The sequence below is a fragment of the Mauremys mutica genome, chromosome 1, assembly GCF_020497125.1.
Source record: "Mauremys mutica isolate MM-2020 ecotype Southern chromosome 1, ASM2049712v1, whole genome shotgun sequence".
NCBI classification, from domain to species: Eukaryota; Metazoa; Chordata; order Testudines; family Geoemydidae; genus Mauremys; species Mauremys mutica.
Window position 1 is genome coordinate 337,050,844 of NC_059072.1, and position 17,503 is coordinate 337,068,346.

Below are 17,503 nucleotides of genomic sequence, written 5' to 3' on the forward strand. Positions count from 1 at the left end.
CATTAAAAAAGGGATAGAGAATAAGACTGAGAATATAGTATTGCCCTTATATAAATCCATGGTACGCCCACATCTTGAATACTGCATACAGGTGTGGTCTCCTCATCTCAAAAACTATATACTGGCATTAGAAAAGGTTCAGAGAAGGGCAACTAAGGTGATTAGGGGTTTGGAACAGGTCCCATATGAGGAGAGATTAAAGCGGCTCGGACTTTTCAGTTTGGAAAAGAGGAGACTAAGGCAGGATATGATAGCGGTATATAAATTCATGAGTGATGTGGAGAAAGTGAATAAGGAAAAGTTATTTACTTGCTCCCATAATATAAGAACTAGGGGCCATCAAATGAAATTAACAGGAAGCAAGTTTAAAACAAATAAAAGGAAGTTCTTCTTCACACAGCGCACAGTCAACCTGTGGAACTCCTTGCCTGAGGAGGTGTGAAGGCTAGGACTATAACAGGGTTTAAAAAGAGAACCAGATAAATTCATGGAGGTTAAGTCCATTAATGACTATTAGCCAGGATGGGTAAGGAATGGTGTCCCTAGCCTCTGTCAGAGGGTGGAGATGGATGTCAGGAGAAAGATCACTTGATCATTACCTGTTAGGTTTATTTTTGGGGGGGCCCCTGGCATTGGCCACTGTCAGTAGACAGGATATTGGGCTGGATGGACCTTTGGTCTGACCCAAAGGTCTGGCCATTCTTATGTTCTTATGTTATGTTCGAAAGAGGATGCCTCAGTCTCCATGCCTATTCAGTCCTTGACCCCACTCCTAAGACTGTTAGCAAGGATGCCAGTTAGTGCCAGTCACAGTGGTGATCTTAATGCTGTTCTGTAGGAACTAGAATGAAGTCACCAATTCATTTCACATAGGACACTGAGCAACCACTATTTGTTTACTACTAACCTGCGCCAGTTTTGAACTGGAGGTGAAAGGGCTCTATATAGTAGCACCTTTCTTAAATAAATGGTTAATTGAAAATATTTTGCTTCATAACAAGTGTCACATAATTTAAAGTTCTCTCCAACAAAGAAAGAAAATTATTGCCTTGTAAAGTCTCACTGTTTTTTAAACTGTGCCGTAACCCATACTTGCCTCTCTCATTTCGTTCCAGAGGGTGAGCTACAATGTGCACTGGGAAGTGTTCAAAGTGCATTGGGGTCGTGTTGTTCCCATTAGCTGTATGTGCCATAATCTCCAATCTTCTCCTGTATTTCCCCAATGGAAATGTTACAGACCCCGACAAGATAACTGATTTGGTTTGGTTTTTCCATGGCATTCTTGGAGCTGGGATACTGGTAAGAGAGAAGTTTTGTCATTGTTGTTGTTGTTGTTGTTTTAATTATTTCAGCATTTTAAAGCTTATCGATGCCTCTGTCAATTCCAAATAACAATCCCTGGGGATTGCCTTTACATTTGTAGATGACACAACCTATCTGTGGGGAAAAGTCTAAAACTATCTGGGGTCTAAAACTGAAAAGGCATATTTCCGGAGGGCTAAGGCGAAATCACCGATATATAAAAAATATAACTTCTTTATGAAAATCCTGGTGTACAAAGAAATTCAAAATTCCAATTATTAAAGGAAACAAAAATGTTGGCTTTTCATTATTTATGTAGTAAACACACACACAAGTTTCTTTGCTGTTCACATTGAGGCTCAATGTGTAAATTCAGCTTTGGGTTGTAAGTTCTCACATGTATTGAGTTGTGTTGCCTTGTTGCTCCTTTCATTGATTTTATTCTCACCTTCCATGGGGCAGTGAAGCTTGCTTGGGCTTGCCCTTATTGGAGCTGTTGTCAAAATCAAGTAGTGCTGAACTGCTCCTCTTTTTTGAGAGGACTGTTTGAATTCCAAATAGCTGTTATGAAAATGGTTGAACCTATTTTTCTTTTGGTCATTTTTCTGTGAACATGTGTGTGACCAGGTATTTGTCCACATACATGTCTGGGGAATGCCTGTTCTTTGTGTGAATTCCCACAGTTGTATATGCATTGTGTTTGAATAGATCATATGAAGTGCTTGTCCCTGTCTATACATTTTCAGTCATGCAATCAAGGAGCAGGAAAAAAAGCCATGCAACCAAGGTGACCAATCATATACCACAAATAATGAATAGTAAAGAGTCTAAGTAAATAGACCACAGACATTAAATAGGCTGTCATCTCCTCACATAAAGGAGGAGATGAAATGTACTCCTCACTGAATATTTATGAGCAACAAATCCATAAAAATCAAAGTCTGTTCTCAGTAAGGCCCTGATCCAAAAGCCACTGAAGTCAATGAAAAAACTCCTATTAAGTATAATGGGCTTGGATCAGGACCATATTTCACAAACAGAAAAATGAGTAAATTCTCTGCTATGAATAGCTTACTTGGCTCTTCTTGTGTACCATCCACCTAGTCGATAGGCCTATCCCTCGTGCTGAGCCTGGATGTATGAACAGGGAGTCTGAACAAAGCTCAAAATTGTACCACGGGTACTTGTGAAAAATTCATACCATTCCAAGCCCAGGGGCCACTGGCTTTCAATGAAAGAAAAGAGTAATGTTCAGTATGAGAGCCCTGTGTCATGTTCAGAACATGACTTCTCTTAAGGGTTCTAATAAGGCTAGGCTGTGGCCAGGATGGTATGCATCAAAAATGGACACAGCGAGGGGAAGAGGAATTTGCACTGATCTCCAAAACACTGACAACAGCACTATGAGTAGTTTTTGATCAGCAAAACAGTGCTGTTAAGTGTATGCGTTTTCTATGAAATTATGTGATAGACTGAGAAAGAGATGTGAATAGACAAAGCATGGGAGAAGGGGGGTATTATCCCCACGTGACAGCAAGGGACTTGAAACATGAAGAAATTAAACAGCTTGTTCAAGGTCACAGAGAAAGTCAGTCTCATGCTGGGAACTGAATCCAGGTTCCTGTGTACCACGCCAGTGTCTGAACCACAAGAACAATCTTTCCATTTAGTAGCCAGCTTTGGCTCATTTCAACCTTGCTCTCTCCTTGTCTTCCATGGCTGCTTTTTAAAAGACATGCCCGTATAAAAACAGAACACAGGACTTTATTTTGCTTAAAACCCCTCAATTTCCTTATTTTGCAAATTCAGACATTTGAAGAAAGGAAGAATGACTCATTTGTTATGAGTGCTCGATGCTGCAAACTCATCATGAGTCAATCTGCGCGTAGAATGGCACCATTGGGAAGTGACTGAGCCCCACCTAACACATAGACCCCACCTCACTGACACCAGCGTACTGGCAAATTTTCATTCTAACCCCAAAAGGCAGGAAGTTACAGATGCTCAAAAAAACAAGACACAACAAACAAGCCCTTCACTCCAAACAAATGAACTTGCTCCAAGCAGAGACGAAATAGCCCACTCACAGACTGGCTAGGAGGCCTTCCAGGAAAACAAGGGTAGTGAGGGAAGCAGGGCTGCTGATTCAGTAGATGGCACTCTTGACTCTCAGTCAATACTCTAAAATGACTGAGCAGGGTACTAGAGGACACTGTATTGCTGGGTTTGAACTGCTAACAACCTCATTGCACTTTTCGCAACAAGAGGATTTTTTTAATCCCAATGCCCTAGCCAAATTCCAACAGAAGTATTTTCATTCTGTTCACATAAATTCCCCACTGAGGTTCAGCTACAATGGATATTATATTCTTCGCTTTCTGCCCATAGCCCTTGTGGAAGTGTTGCTATGAGCTGTTAAAGGGGCACTGTCAGGCTGAATCTAGTCAGCTAAAATAAAAGAGTGAATAGTTTCAAGTATTCCACCTGCCCCGCAGTCCGTCCTTCTTTCCATTCCCTGGTTTGACAGCCACAGTTAAATGCTTTTCTCTCTCATGTTGCTGCATGAAAGAGTTACACAAACAACAATGGATTCAGCTGTTTTATGAACATAAAGGGGGATTCTTTATTCTGGTTACTGAACACAGGCAGACCTTGTAGTTCTACAACCAGTGTTGTCTACGGCCGCGTTTCTCAAACTGGGGATCCATGAGGGTACTCCAGGGGGTCCGTGGGCCCCGCTGATCAACTCTTCCCCCTTCCTCCCTCTACTCCTCCCCCTCCCTCCCAGCACCTCCTGCACACCAGAGAACAGCTGTTCCTCCCCCCTCCCCGGCATGCAGGAGGCGCTGGGAGGGAGGGGAAGGAGGGAGGATGGGAGCGCTCCAGGGAGGGGGTGGAAAGAGGCAGGAGAGAGGAGGGGCCTGGGTAGAGCAGGGGTGGGAAAAGGTGGGGCGGGGGTAGGACCTTGGGGGAAGTAGTGAACTGGGGATGGGGCTTGGGGCTGAGCTGGGGGCTTGGGGGTCCCCAGCAAAATTTTAAAATAAAAAAGGGGGTCCTCGGGTTACTAAAGTTTGAGAACCACTGGTCTAGGGAGACTCTCTGTGGCATGATAGGACATCCTGCCATGGCACAGTCATGGATGGGACTGCTGGCTACACCCTATCAACTTGACTCCAGCTAATAATTACCATGGATCAAACTGAGCTGAGCTCGGAGAGTGTTGACTGAATTGTGTTGTTTGCACCTTCCTGTGGTCTAATACAAAAGATCAAATTCGGGGATGATGAGTAAGATGGTGCAATTTAAATCCCCCCACTCTAATTTAGGACCAAATTCTCAACTGGTGTAAACTGGTGTAGTTCCACTGAAATCAATGGAGCTACATTGGTTTACACTAGCTGTGAATCTATCCTTTAGTCCCCTTAACACTTCCTTAGAGTCAGTTGGAATACCATAGAGCTACCTAAAGTCACTCTTCCAGTGCGCAAGTGAGTCTCAGTTGGTGTAACACACAGTGAAGAGCCAGAAGAAGCTAAAGTAGCTCAATCCTATGACCCCACTTAATTCACACATTGTTGTCCAACTAAAGCTGAGTACGTGGAGACCTCACATATTAATTCAATATGTTCTTAACTTACAGGTTATTTTGCCAGCATTTATGATGCTGGGCGCAGGTGGAGCTGGATGTTGCGCTAACAGATGTGGGGTAAGCAACAATTTACATGCTGAAAAGGGCAATGACCATGATCCCTGAACAACAGCCCGTAAGTGGGAGCTGAGCAGATGGAAAGGCACAAAGCACACAACCACTGACAGTCCAATCCCCCCAATACGGAAACAGGGCTTGACTTGCAGAATCCCTGTGCTTGGCCTATGATTGATTGACTCCATCACAGGAGCAGCCTCATCTAGCAAGAATGTTAATATATTGGAGCTGTTTATATAAACTGAGACCTATCCCAAGGACAGATTTGGGGCATTTAGCCACAATAATAAGTATAGAGTGGAGGGGGACAAAGCAGCACTATCCCACTCCAAGTGGCACAAATCACTGCTCCAGTTTGCTGGTGAACAGGGGTAGTTGGCAAACTATACTGTCCTCTAGGGTGGCACAGCCTAACCCCTTTCCTGTGGCTGTTCATGTGAGGACAGTGCCAGGGTGCCATGCCTCATGATGCAGAAGTAACATACCATAAGACTTCTCTGCTATATACCATAATGCACAAGGGGGCCAAATTAAGAATTGCAACCTCAATTCTGGCATTTCCTAATTTGTGAGTGCTTCATGTTTCAGTCTTGGATGTAAATTTGTTGTAGCTTCCTACATTTTTTAAAAATCAAATTTGAAAAAAAAACCACAGAAATTTCATCATGTGGAACCATAATAACCTCCACATGTTTCACCAATAGGTTTGGAACCTTTAGATCTACAACACAAACCTCTGCCATTTGACCTAAGGCAGTAACCAATAGCAGTAGTAGGTTGACATCAGGGGTCGGCAACCGGTGGCTCCCGGTTCGCCAGGGTAAGCACCCTGGCAGGCCGGCCCGGTTTGTTTATCTGCCGCGTCGGCAAGTTCGGCCGATCGCGGCTCCCACTGGCCGCGGTTCGCGGTCCCAGGCCAATGCGGGAGGCAGGAAGCGGCGCGAGCCGAGGGATGTTCTGGCCGCGGCTTCCTGCCTCCCGCATTGGCCTGGGACCACGAACCGCGGCCAGTGGGAGCCGCGATCAGCCGAACTTGCCGACGCGGCAGATAAACAAACCGGGCCGGCCCGCCAGGGTGCTTACCCTGGCGAGCCGGGAGCCACCGGTTGCCGACCCCTGGTTGACATCCTCTATGTAGATCAGCCACTCAAGGAAAATGAGACACATTTTACCAGTGGGTTTTACAGATATTTGCTGACAGCAGAGAACATTGAAACTCAGAAATCCCAGGTTTGATTCCATGTTCTGGACTGGAGAGTTCTCTAGTGGCTAAAGACCCTTCCCCTTCTGCCCCTTCCTGTCTTAGCTTCTGTAAGTCTCCACCACAAAGCTACTTCCTTCTCCTCCACCACCAGTGCAACTGGAGCATTAAGATCACTGGACAGACAATCTTCCTGGTGGCACCACAGCAGTCCCTCAGAGGAGCAGCTGCAGGGAAATTCCTGCTCAGCCCCTGGAGCCCCAGCATGGAGCATGCTCAGTCATGGTGGAAAAACAATATATTTTCCCTAATTTTGTTCCTGGAATTGGCTGAACTATTTTATCCAAAACTTTCTACTAAATAAATCCAGGCTGAGCCAAACACCCAACATGAAATTTTTTATCCCAAATGGTTAAAGTTTGGCAAAGTTATAAGCAACCAAAACTACATCTTATAGGCTGGAAGTATTAGGCAGCCCTAATTAAAGGCACCACTGGTAGCCCCACTTATAAAAGTTTTCCGTATACAAACAGCCACCGTATACTTTTAGATTATTAAGTGGCTGGCTGAGGGAACCCAGGAGATGCAGTGAATCAGTCTCATGGGCTGCCACCACTGGCAGATCTGCTATGGAACCCCAGACAATTAAAGCCATCAAGAGGTAGGAGAAGAACTACTTGAGCTAAAGGACAGTGCTAATGTAATGCTGACAGATCCCAGTCGTTGGTGGGCAGGATTGAACCTGAGGCCTCTGGGAGCTTAAAGCATGAGCCTCTATCGCATGAGCTAAAAGCCCCCTGGCTCTTAGCTAAGGCTGTAGGACCAGACTCATTAATTGCTTTCTAAGTGGTCTTGGTGGCACTAGATGGGACAGAACACCACACCCAGAAGGGGTGTGGGTTACACAAGCACTAGAACAAATGGGTATAAACTTACCATGAATAAATTTAGGCTGGAAATTAGAAATAGGTTTCTATCCATCAGAGGAGGGAGGTTCTGGAACAGCCCCCCAATAGGAATAGTGGGGGAAACAACATAATTAGTTTTAAAATAGAGCTTGATAAATTTATGAATGGGATTATCTGATGGGGTTGCCTGAAAAAGCAGGAGACTGGACTCGATGACCAAGGAGGTCCCTTCAGGTATGAGTCCATAAATTTGGGGGTCATACCCTATGACTGGTGAATTGCTAATATAGTACCTATTTTTAAGAAAGGGGAAAATGTGATTTTGGAAATTACAGGCCCATTCGTTTGACATTACAGCCTACAATGGGACATACTGAAAGGTGAACTGTCAGACTGGAGGGAGGTTTCTAGTGAAGTTCCTCAGGGATTGATTTGGGGACCAATCATTTAACATTTTCATTCATGACCGTGGCACAAAAAGTGGGAGTGTGCTAATAAAATGTGCAGATAACAGAAAGTTGGGAGATATAGCCAATACAAAGGAGGACTGGAATATCATACCAGAAGATTTGGAGGACCTTGAAATTCAGGGTAATAGAAATAGAATAATATTTAATAATGCAAAGTACTAGGTCATGCACTTGGAAACTAACAGTGAATATTTCTGCTATAAGCTGGGCATATATCAGTTGGAAGCAACAGAAGAGAGGAAAGACCTGGGTGTATTGGTTGATCCCAGGACAACTGTGAGCCACCAATGTGATGCAGACATGAAAAAGGCTAATGCAATCCTAGGGTGCATCAGGTGAAGTATTTCCAGTAGAGGTAAGGAAGTGTTACTGCCATTAAAAAAGTCACTGGTGAGACTTCATCTGGAATGCTGTGTGCAGTTCTGATATGCCATGTTTAAGAAAGATGAATTCAAACTGGAACAGGTGCAGAGAAGGGCTACTGGTATGATCAGAGGAATGGAAAATCTGTTTTATAAGAAGAGCTTGGCTTGTTAAACCTAATAAAATGAAGGCTGAGTAGAGATATGATTGCTCTCGAAAAACATCAGAGGGATAAATACCTGGGAGGGAGAGGAATTATTTAAGTGCTAATTTTGATGTAACCCATGCCTGATGGATGTGGTGCTCTCTCCCTCTCTAGTGGCAGGAGATCACCTAAAGATTAATGAGTCTGCTACAGCCTTGGCTAGGAGCTTTTAACTCATGCAGTAGAGCAGTGGTCCCCAAACTTTTTACCTCACGTCCCCTCTTACCCCTGTCCTCACACACCCCATGGAGGCGGAAGTGGGGCCATGGCTCCAGGAGAGGGGGGACGTGGGCAGGGGTAAGTGGGGCAAGGCTGGGACCAAAGCTGGGGGTTGGAGTGGACCCTCGGCGGGGGGGTGCGACCCTTGGCCAGAGGCCAAGGCCTGCAGCCGAAGCTGGGCACAGAGCCCCAGGAGCAGGATGGGCAGCCAGGACCCTGGGCACAGGGCCGGTAGCCACGGCCAGGAGCAGATCCCTGAGCACGGAGCACGGAGCCAGCAGTTGGGACCTTGGGCACAGGGCCGGAGCCAGAAGTGGAGCTGGGCAGTGCTCCCTCCCCACACCCCCCGGAACATTACTCTGCACTCCCCTAGGGGGCGCACCCCAGATTGTAGACCTTTCAAGTAGAGGCTCATGCACTAAGCTTTAGTGCGGGGGGGCGGGGGGAGGGGGAACCTTTTTTCTATAAGGGGTCATTGAGCCACAGAAAAAGTCAGTCATGGGTTACATACAGCCCTGAGGTGGGGTGCAGAGGCTCAGGGCTTCTCTCCACAGCAGGGTGAGCCAGCGCTCATGACTCCAGCCCCACAGGAAGGCACAGAGGCTTGAGGCTTCCCCTAGGCTCCGGGGTGAGGCCAGAAATGAGGGGTTCAGGGTGGAGGAAGGGGCTCTGGGCTGGGGCAGTGGGTTGGGGTGCAGGATGGGGTAAGGGCTCCAACTGGGGGTAAGGGCTCTGGGGTGGGGTTGGGGATGAGGGATTTGGGGTGTAGGAGGAGGCTATGGGCTGGGGCTAAGGGGTTTGGAGTGCCAGAGCAGGCTCAGGGCTGGGGCCGGGGGTTGGGGTCAGGGCCGCCCAGAGGATTCAGGGGCCTGGGGCAAAGCGGGGGAGCTGCGGCGCATGTACTCACCCGGCGACGGTCCGGGTCTTCGGTGGCATTTCAGCAGCGGGAGGCCCTTCAGTCACTCCGCGTCTTCAGCAGCACCAAAGGGCCCTCCGCTGCCAAAGACCCAGAGAGACTGAAGGGCCCCCCGCCGCTGAAATGCCGCCAAAGACCCAGACCGCCGCTGGGCCAGGGCTTGTGGGGACCCGGGCCTGGGGCAAATTGCCCCACTTTCCTCCCTCCCTCCCCCCCCCGGCGGCCCTGGTTGGGGTGAGGGAGGAGGTTCGCGGTGCGGGCTCCAGGAGGGAGTTTGGGTGTGTGTGGGGTTCCAACCTGGGGCAGAGGGTTGGAGTGAGGATGGGAGTGCAGGGTCTGGGAGGGAGTTTGAGTGCAGGAGGGGAGACTTGCAGCAGGCTGGATGAAATGAAGCAGCAGGCCGGATCCAGCCCATGGGCCGTAGGTTCCCTACCCCTGCTTTAGAGGCTGGATCCCACCCGCCAATGACCAGGATCTGTCAGAGTTACATTGACACAAGAACAAATGGATATAAACTGGCCATCAACAAGTTTAGGCTTGAAATTAGACAAAGATTTCTAACTATCAGAGGAGTGAAGTTTTCCAGAAACTGGGAAGGGACGACAGGGGATGGATCACTTGATGATTACTTGTTTTGTTCATTCCCTCTGGGGCACCCAGCATTGGCCAGTCTGAAAACAGGATACTGGGCTAGATGGACCTTTGGTCTGACCCAGTATGGCTGTTCTTATGTTCTGAAATAGCCTTCCAAGAGGAGCAGTGGGGGCAAAAAAACTAACTGGCTTCAAGACTGAGCTTGATAAGTTTATGGAAGGGATGGTACAATTGCCTGCAATGGCATGTTGTCAGTCTGCAACTGCTAGCAGCAAATATCTCCAATGGCTGATGATGGGACACTAGATGGGGAGATCTCTGAGTTACTACAGAGAATTCTTGTCCAGGTGTCTGGCTGGGGGGTTTTGTCGACATGCTCAGGATCTAACTGATCACCATATCTGGGGTAAGGATGGACTTTTCCCTCAGGTCAGATTAGGCGAGAACCCAGGAAGGTTTTGCCTTCCTCTGCAGCCTGGGGCATGGGTCACTTGCTGGTTTAAATGAGTGTAAATGGTGGGTTCTCTGTAACTTGAAGTCTTTAAATCATGATTCGAGGACTTCAGTAACTCAGCCAGAGGTTCTGGGTCTATTACAGGAGGGGCTGGGTGAGGTTCTGTGGCCTGTGATGTGCAGGAGGTCAGGCTAGATGATCACAATGGACTCTTCTCGCTTTACAGTTGGGAAGTGAGCCTCCCAGCCCAGGTAGACAGACTCGCACTAGCTCTGCTCGAGCTAGCACGCTGAAAATAGTAGCATGGGCGGCCAGCCACCCGAGTCCAAGCCCACCTGGCTCCCTGGTCTGAGTGTGGGTTCTAGTCTGAGCTGTTGCCTATGCCACAACATCCACACTGCTATCTGAGCTAGTGCAAGTCTATCTACCTGGGCTGGAAGCACGCTCCCAGCTGCAGTGCAGACATACCCATCCAGTCCTATGTTCCTATAGATCTGGGCTTCATCCACCTCTGCAGGCAGGTGGGATGCAATCTGCACTTTTCTTCAGCCCAGGGGGTAGCTGCACCAGAGTTGGAAAGATTCAACAACTTCAAATTCCTGCTGCAGTGATGCAGGCCCCAAATTACGGTTGCTGTTATTTATTGCCTAAAGTGCAAAACAGATAAAGAGGGATTCCCTTTCCATTCACAGTCTGAGGAGTCCATAATACTCTGTGTCCACAGAGATGATGTTCAGGGCCTTCTCTCTTTCAGATGCTGCTCTCTGTGCTGCTGGCTGTACTCGGAGCTGCAGGAGGGGTATATTGTGTGGTCATCTCATCCTTGGGATTGATTAGTGGGCCTCTTTGTGACACTGGTGATGGAGAATACATCTACCCTTTCAGGAATGACACATTCACGTAAGTATGACGTACTGACTCTTTCAAATTACAAGGGCCAATTTTTGTACCCTTCTAACAGCAAATCTAGGTTTTTCTGAAATGAATTGATGTTCTGTGCTATCAAATCTATATTATTCTGAGCGAGCAGGCCCCAACCATCCTTCACTTGGTCCAAGTTCTCTGGCTCATTCTCTGGGAAGCTGCCTGCTTTTGTTTTGGAGGATATGGGTGCTTTGTTTCTATTGCGCTATTGACCAGACTTGTGTGATGGCTGTGCAATACTTTCATGGGACTGTATGAAATTTGTGCCTTGGCTCCTATTAAAGTCAAAGGGAGTCACACAGTTGGATGGAAATCTGCCAAATTGAGCCCTCTCCCACATCCCTCTGAAAAGCAATGCAAAAATCATTCCATTAGCTTTTTGCAAGTGAACCCTGACAACATCTTGCAAAGTAGACTGGAGAATTCTGATGAAACTGGGTGAGATATTGCAACAGATTATGGGCACATTTTTTATATTCTGTGGACTTCTGTATTTTGCCATTAAAATTGTCCTGAAACAAAACACAGGATCTTATGCGGGTAGCCATGTAATGCAAGCCTAATGCTCCATGGCCCTGCACCTTAAATGGTCAATTACACCTTTGCAAAGTGGGTATAATATGCTACCAGACCACTATGTTAGAGTTTAACATTCACTTTACCCTTTGAAAATGACTTCTAAAGATACCAAGGAGAGAATCAGGCCCAATCTTTGAGGTACAGCTCTTAACCGATGAAGTCTTTTTGAATCACTCTTCATAATAAGTTGTCAATTATTTTTTCTACTTACAGAGACAATTATTTGTTTAATCAGACAACATGGAGCATTTGCAAAAAACCTGAAAACGTTATTATGTGGAATATTGTCTTGTTCTCTCTTCTCTTGGGGATTGGTACAATTGAAGCTGTTCTTTGCTTTATTCAAGTCATCAATGGACTTATTGGATTCATATGTGGCACATGCATGAGGAAAAGAAAGGTGAGTATCTGATATAAGATATCACAAAGTAAATATTATTTTTACTAGTATTTTTCAGACTCTATGATAATTTTAGCCCCACTTTTGACAGAACCACAGTAAATTGTCCTGATAGTGTATAATATCAGATATGTAAACAAATGATGCAAATCTCAAGGACTTTTTAAATAGTTGGACAAATAATAAAAAGTAATGCCCCATTTAAAAAACATAACACTATTTATTCCCACATGGAGAGGGGACAAAGGGTCTGATGCTGTGATTATTTAGGACTACCTTTTCAAAAGCGACTAGTGATTTGGGGAATCTCAATTTGCAGGTACTGAATTTGAGCTACATAAAAATATCTGATTTTCAGACAATACTTAGCACCCACCCTCTGAAAAGCATGTGACTCAGGGTGGGCACTCAATAACCAAGGCACCCAAAGTCACAAGTCACTTTTCAAAATGTAGGGATTAAAGCCCATCTATGGACATACAAGATTCAGGGTCATGTTATCTGTGGGTTGTAATGAGGCAGAAATCTTTTCTTGGCTTGCAAGTCTCTTCTTTTGCAAGAAAAACACCTTTACATTTTGATTTCTCTCCACAAGGAGGTTGTGGGGGGGGGAGAGGTTGCCATTTATTTTAACTTAATAAGATTCCTGAAGCAAGCCTGATATCCATCTGGAACTTTAATTAACTTGACATTCTTTCCTTCCTTGCCTTTCAGACACATATTGCTGGAATGTAAATCACCTACAAAGAATGCTAGTGGCAAGCATAGACCTGCGGGGATTCATGTATATTCATAATGTGTTGTGCTGTATTTGTGGGGACAGATGTTCAGGAGTTTCAGAACAACTCCAGAATATTTTATAAAGATATCTGGATGGGACGGGGTGGATTATCTAGAACTTTTGAAGTCAAAGATTCTTTTTGTACCCAGGCTAAGTCTCTGGTACTGGCAACGTGATGCTGTCTTTTCAGGAGTGCCTGGCATATATAAAATTCAGTCACAAACATTCTCCAATTAAAATTCACTGCTTACCCCGCAAGTGCTGCCCTGTGTAGCAAGCATGTCACTTTGAAGTGCTGACTGTTGTATATGGGAATTTATCAGCTTTACTGAACTCATCCACACTGGTTGGATGTCTAAAGGTGCTCATTAATGCTCCCCAAACCCTGTCCTGGCCCTGTGTAAAACTGGAATGGATTCTCTGGCAGCGCTCTGTCTATGTTTGCAGTGTTGTTGTAACCATGTTGGTCCCAGTATATTAGAGAGACAAGGTGAGTGAGGTAATATCTTTTATTGGACCAACTTCCAATGGTGAGAGAGACAAGCTTTCGAGCTTACACAGAACTCATCTTCAGGTCATGCTCTGTCTATTTTTATCACTTTGGTACAGAAGCACTGGTCTTCAGTCATTTAAAGGTCTGGCTCAGAAAGGGTATTTTCAGGACCTAGCAGTAGCGATGTTGCTTAAATAGTTCCAATATTTGTAGCACGTGGAGGCCCTGTGTAGCAGGCAGTTGGCCAGTATCTAACCTGCTTTAACCTCTGTGGAGCCAGCCTCCACTCACACTTCTGTGTGTGCCGTAGGAGGCTGTGGTGGTCTGTAAAGTGCCAGTGCTCCACTGATAATCAGCACTTCAAAGGTAATAACGTTGCCCATGGGGTAGCACTGGAGATGCACTTGGCCCAACATGCAAGGCATGGTATGTAGCAACCAACTAGCCAATAATTAGCCTTATTGAACAATAAGGAGGAAAAAAAATCAGACTCACTTCCAGGGGAGTCAAATATGCACATCCTAGTGTAGAACATTTTCATACTCGGTATTTAATTTTTTTTAAATTGAATTTCTGATCATACTTGTGCATGCTTTTCTGAGAAACCGAAGCAAGCCTTGAAAGGCACCAAATGGCTTCATTCTCAGTGCTACAGCAAGCATTGAACCCACAAAGTGCTGAGTGTGAGATCAAGCCCAAATGCTAAATCTGTGTGATTGCTAAAGTCTCTGATTTCAGGAGTGAATTCTTTGTCATTTTATTGGCCACTTCAAAGGTTAATTCCTACAATTGCCACTGATTCTTCTGCTTAAGACAAAAAGTAGTAAGATATTTTACATATACATCAGAAGCTCTTCAAAACTGCATAACTGTAAAGTTAGGTTACTTTGGATCTGTTTTGCGAAAGGAGGAACCTCTGATTCCTCTTTCAAAAATGTTTTGACTACGGCATTTGATCACACAAATGGGAAGTATCCGGTCACTTGTGCTGTCACCTGACATATGCATGCAGATCCCTCATTTGAACAAATAAATGCTGGCTATGTTCAGGCAACAAGTATATTTTAGGGGGTGCAACTTAAGCACCAATATTTGAAATTTTTGCCCATCATGTTTTAAAGCATATTCTCTTAAATAAAAAGCATGAGAGAAATACACCGGTTAGCCAAGGTTTTCAAACATAAATAAAGGATTTGGATGCATACAGATCCTGTAAGTGGCTCAGAAAGTTCCACCTGTTACATGCAAGTATGCAAGGGGCTATGATCAGAGATGAGGTTCACAGTACTACTGTCTCTTTTACTGCAGCAATCTTTTTATTTTAAAACTGCTGAAAAATGAAATAAAATGCGGTGCTTTCTTTGGCTAAATTGTGTACATTTTGTCCTTTCACTGCATGAAAACGCACTGCAGATTATCTCACATTTAACAGTTTAAATGGGTTGCTCATTGTCATGTCCTGAGAAATGTGCAGCTGCTGTACAGTGACCTGTATGAATATGCTTCTAGTGTATTAAACCCTTTGAGCCTGATTCTCAGTTACACTAAGGGGCCACAGGGTAACTGAGAATTCAGGCCTTTGTTCCTAGCACTGCAGCAGTGCTTCACAGCCAGTGTACGACCAAATGGTTCACAGCCACTGTGCTGCAGCCATTAGTTTACACAGACAGAACCTGCTAGCAACCAGCTCCTTTCACCCACCTCTCCTCTTCATGCAGGTCCATGTGTCTGCCCCACCCTACACAAGCTGTCCTGAAGGTCCTCTCCTAGGCCAGCTGGCCTGACCCTAGCTTGACTTTAAGCCACTGATTCTCCCTTTCCTTGCACTACTCAACTCTCCAGACATGATGCCCTTAATGCTGCTTGCTTCACTACTGCCTTCTTCTCCCTTTCACTGCCTGCCTGCTTCTCTTGCTCCTGCAGCAGCAGCATCTACTATCTGCTACTCCCACTCTCCTCTTTCTTGCCTAGTCCTCTGCTCTGGCTTCTGTCTGCCCCTGCTCCTAGACTCACCCTCCTCCATCACTCCAGCTCTGACACAGCCAATCATCACCCACCTGACCACCCCGCACCCATTCTACCCCAACTAGCCTCCCACCTAATGCTATTTCTCCCCACCTCCCAAGGAAACCAGAAATTAACTGGCTGGAACAGGTTACACTCTGTTATGAAGAGCTGCCTCGTTAGATGTTGTTTCTTCAAATGAGTTTCTGCAGTGGAAGCAAAGTAAGTGAACAGGCGGCTTGCTGCTAAGAGTTCGGTTGCAAAGAGGGGAGATGTTAGGGAAAAGCCTATCTTGAATATTGGTCAGGCAGGAGCTTTGGCACAGGAGAACTGCTTTGTATGTGTAGCTGTGACAGTGAAACTTGGGGGAACTTATTGGAAAAGCGTTTTCAAGGAAAAGCTGCTTTGAAACTCATGTAAAGAAACAATAACTAATTAGACAACTCTTCGTAAAACACTATAATCTTTGACATTGTATCACAGCAAGCAGGAAGGATAAAACAATCACTAACAAACTCTACTGAGCCTGTAGGAAAAACGTTAACTCTGTTAACAAGGGAACCTAGACTCTGTCAGAACTGGGCAAATTATTCATTGCGAATACAATTTCTTTGCAAATTTACTCTTTTCTTCTGTTTGCAAATTATTCCTGTGCTGACCCTGATTTCTGTCTATAATGATTTTTATTCATTATTCATATATATTTGTCAAGTAGTTTAGGCAAACAAATTTCAGCCTATCGGATATTCATGAGCAATCTACTAGGACTGGTCACTTAAGTCAGATGGTATCTTTTCTGCTCCCTAATTGGATGACTGAAACTTTTTAACAGGAGGAGAAGAGAAGATGAAAAAAACAACACTTCTAATGTTCTGATGAATATACAGACACTGTGGTCACTAGTGGGGAGTAGGGTTGCCAACCCTCCCAGTCTCGCCGTGAGTCTCCCAGAATCAGGCTCTAGCTCCTGGAAGCTACTGAAGCCAAACCAGGAGATTTTAGGTGCTAAAAGTCTGGTGGTGCAGCGGGGCTAAGGCAGGCTCCCTGCCTGCCCTGGCCCCACACTGCTCCCGGAAGCGGCCGGCATGTCCCTGAGGCCCCTGGGGCCCTTCTGCACCCTGGGGTGGGGCAAGGGGTCTCCATACTCTGCCCTCACCCCAAGCACCTACTTTGCAGTTCCCATTGGCTGGGAACTGCGGCCAATGGGAGCTGCGGGGCCAGTGCCTGCGGGTGGGGCAGTGCACAGAGCCTCCCTGCCCCCATCCCCACCTAAAAGCTGCTGCCAGAGGGATTTGCTGGTCAATTTTGGGAGCTGCCTGAGGTAAGCGCTGCCCAAACCCCTCACCGCCTCCCACACCCCAACCCCCTGCCCCAGCCCAGAGCCTGCACCCCGCACCCAAACTCCCTCCCAGAGCCTGTACCCTTCATCCCCTCCTGCACCTAAACTCTCTCCCAGACCCTGCACCTCCTCTGCACCCCAACCTGGTGAAAGTGATTGTGGGTGGGGGAGAATGAGCAACAGAGGGAGGGGGGATGGAGTGAGTGGGGGTGGGGCCTCGGAGAAGGGGCGGGGCAGGGGACAGGGCAAGGGTGTTTGGGTTTGTGCGATTAGACAGTTGGCAACCCTAGTGGGGATGAAACCTAGGTCTTTTAGCACCAAACCCACAGGCTCTACCATTTTACCTGAAGGAGTAACTCCTTCAGCTGTGAGTATGCAGCAGGCTGTTATAATGGCTGGGGCCAGCTATTAGAAGGAGGCACAATCACACACACAAACACACACCACAGCCAGTGCGTTACACGCATATTTCTGAAACCTTCAGCAATCATGAAGTTTAAATGAATTCCCAGTAGCCACTCGAATACTTGAGAATTATTAATATTAGGTCCCTGTATATGACTGTAAACCAAACCCAACATTTTTATTCACAACAGTATATGCCAACTACTTTGTGGCTTATTTGACCAGCTCTTCTCCCAGCCC

General features: G+C 46.0%; 1 protein-coding gene across 2 annotated transcripts in view; it reads left to right on the forward strand.

Moving 5' to 3' along the window:
• The window catches only part of LOC123371909 (transmembrane 4 L6 family member 1-like), a 29,030-nt gene extending 15,917 nt beyond the window's left edge, over positions 1 to 13,113 (forward strand). The window contains exons 2-6 of one of the 2 annotated variants that reach the window (XM_045019796.1): positions 1,116 to 1,299; positions 4,943 to 5,008; positions 11,093 to 11,238; positions 12,055 to 12,241; positions 12,956 to 13,113. In XM_045019796.1, coding sequence (XP_044875731.1) covers positions 1,129 to 1,299; positions 4,943 to 5,008; positions 11,093 to 11,238; positions 12,055 to 12,241; positions 12,956 to 12,976 — 591 coding nt within the window. In that variant the 5' untranslated portion in view covers positions 1,116 to 1,128 and the 3' untranslated portion in view covers positions 12,977 to 13,113. The remainder of the gene's footprint in view (positions 1 to 1,115; positions 1,300 to 4,942; positions 5,009 to 11,092; positions 11,239 to 12,054; positions 12,242 to 12,955) is intronic. The other variant, XM_045019789.1, reaches the window with a different exon arrangement.
• The last annotated feature ends 4,390 nt before the right edge of the window (positions 13,114 to 17,503 follow it).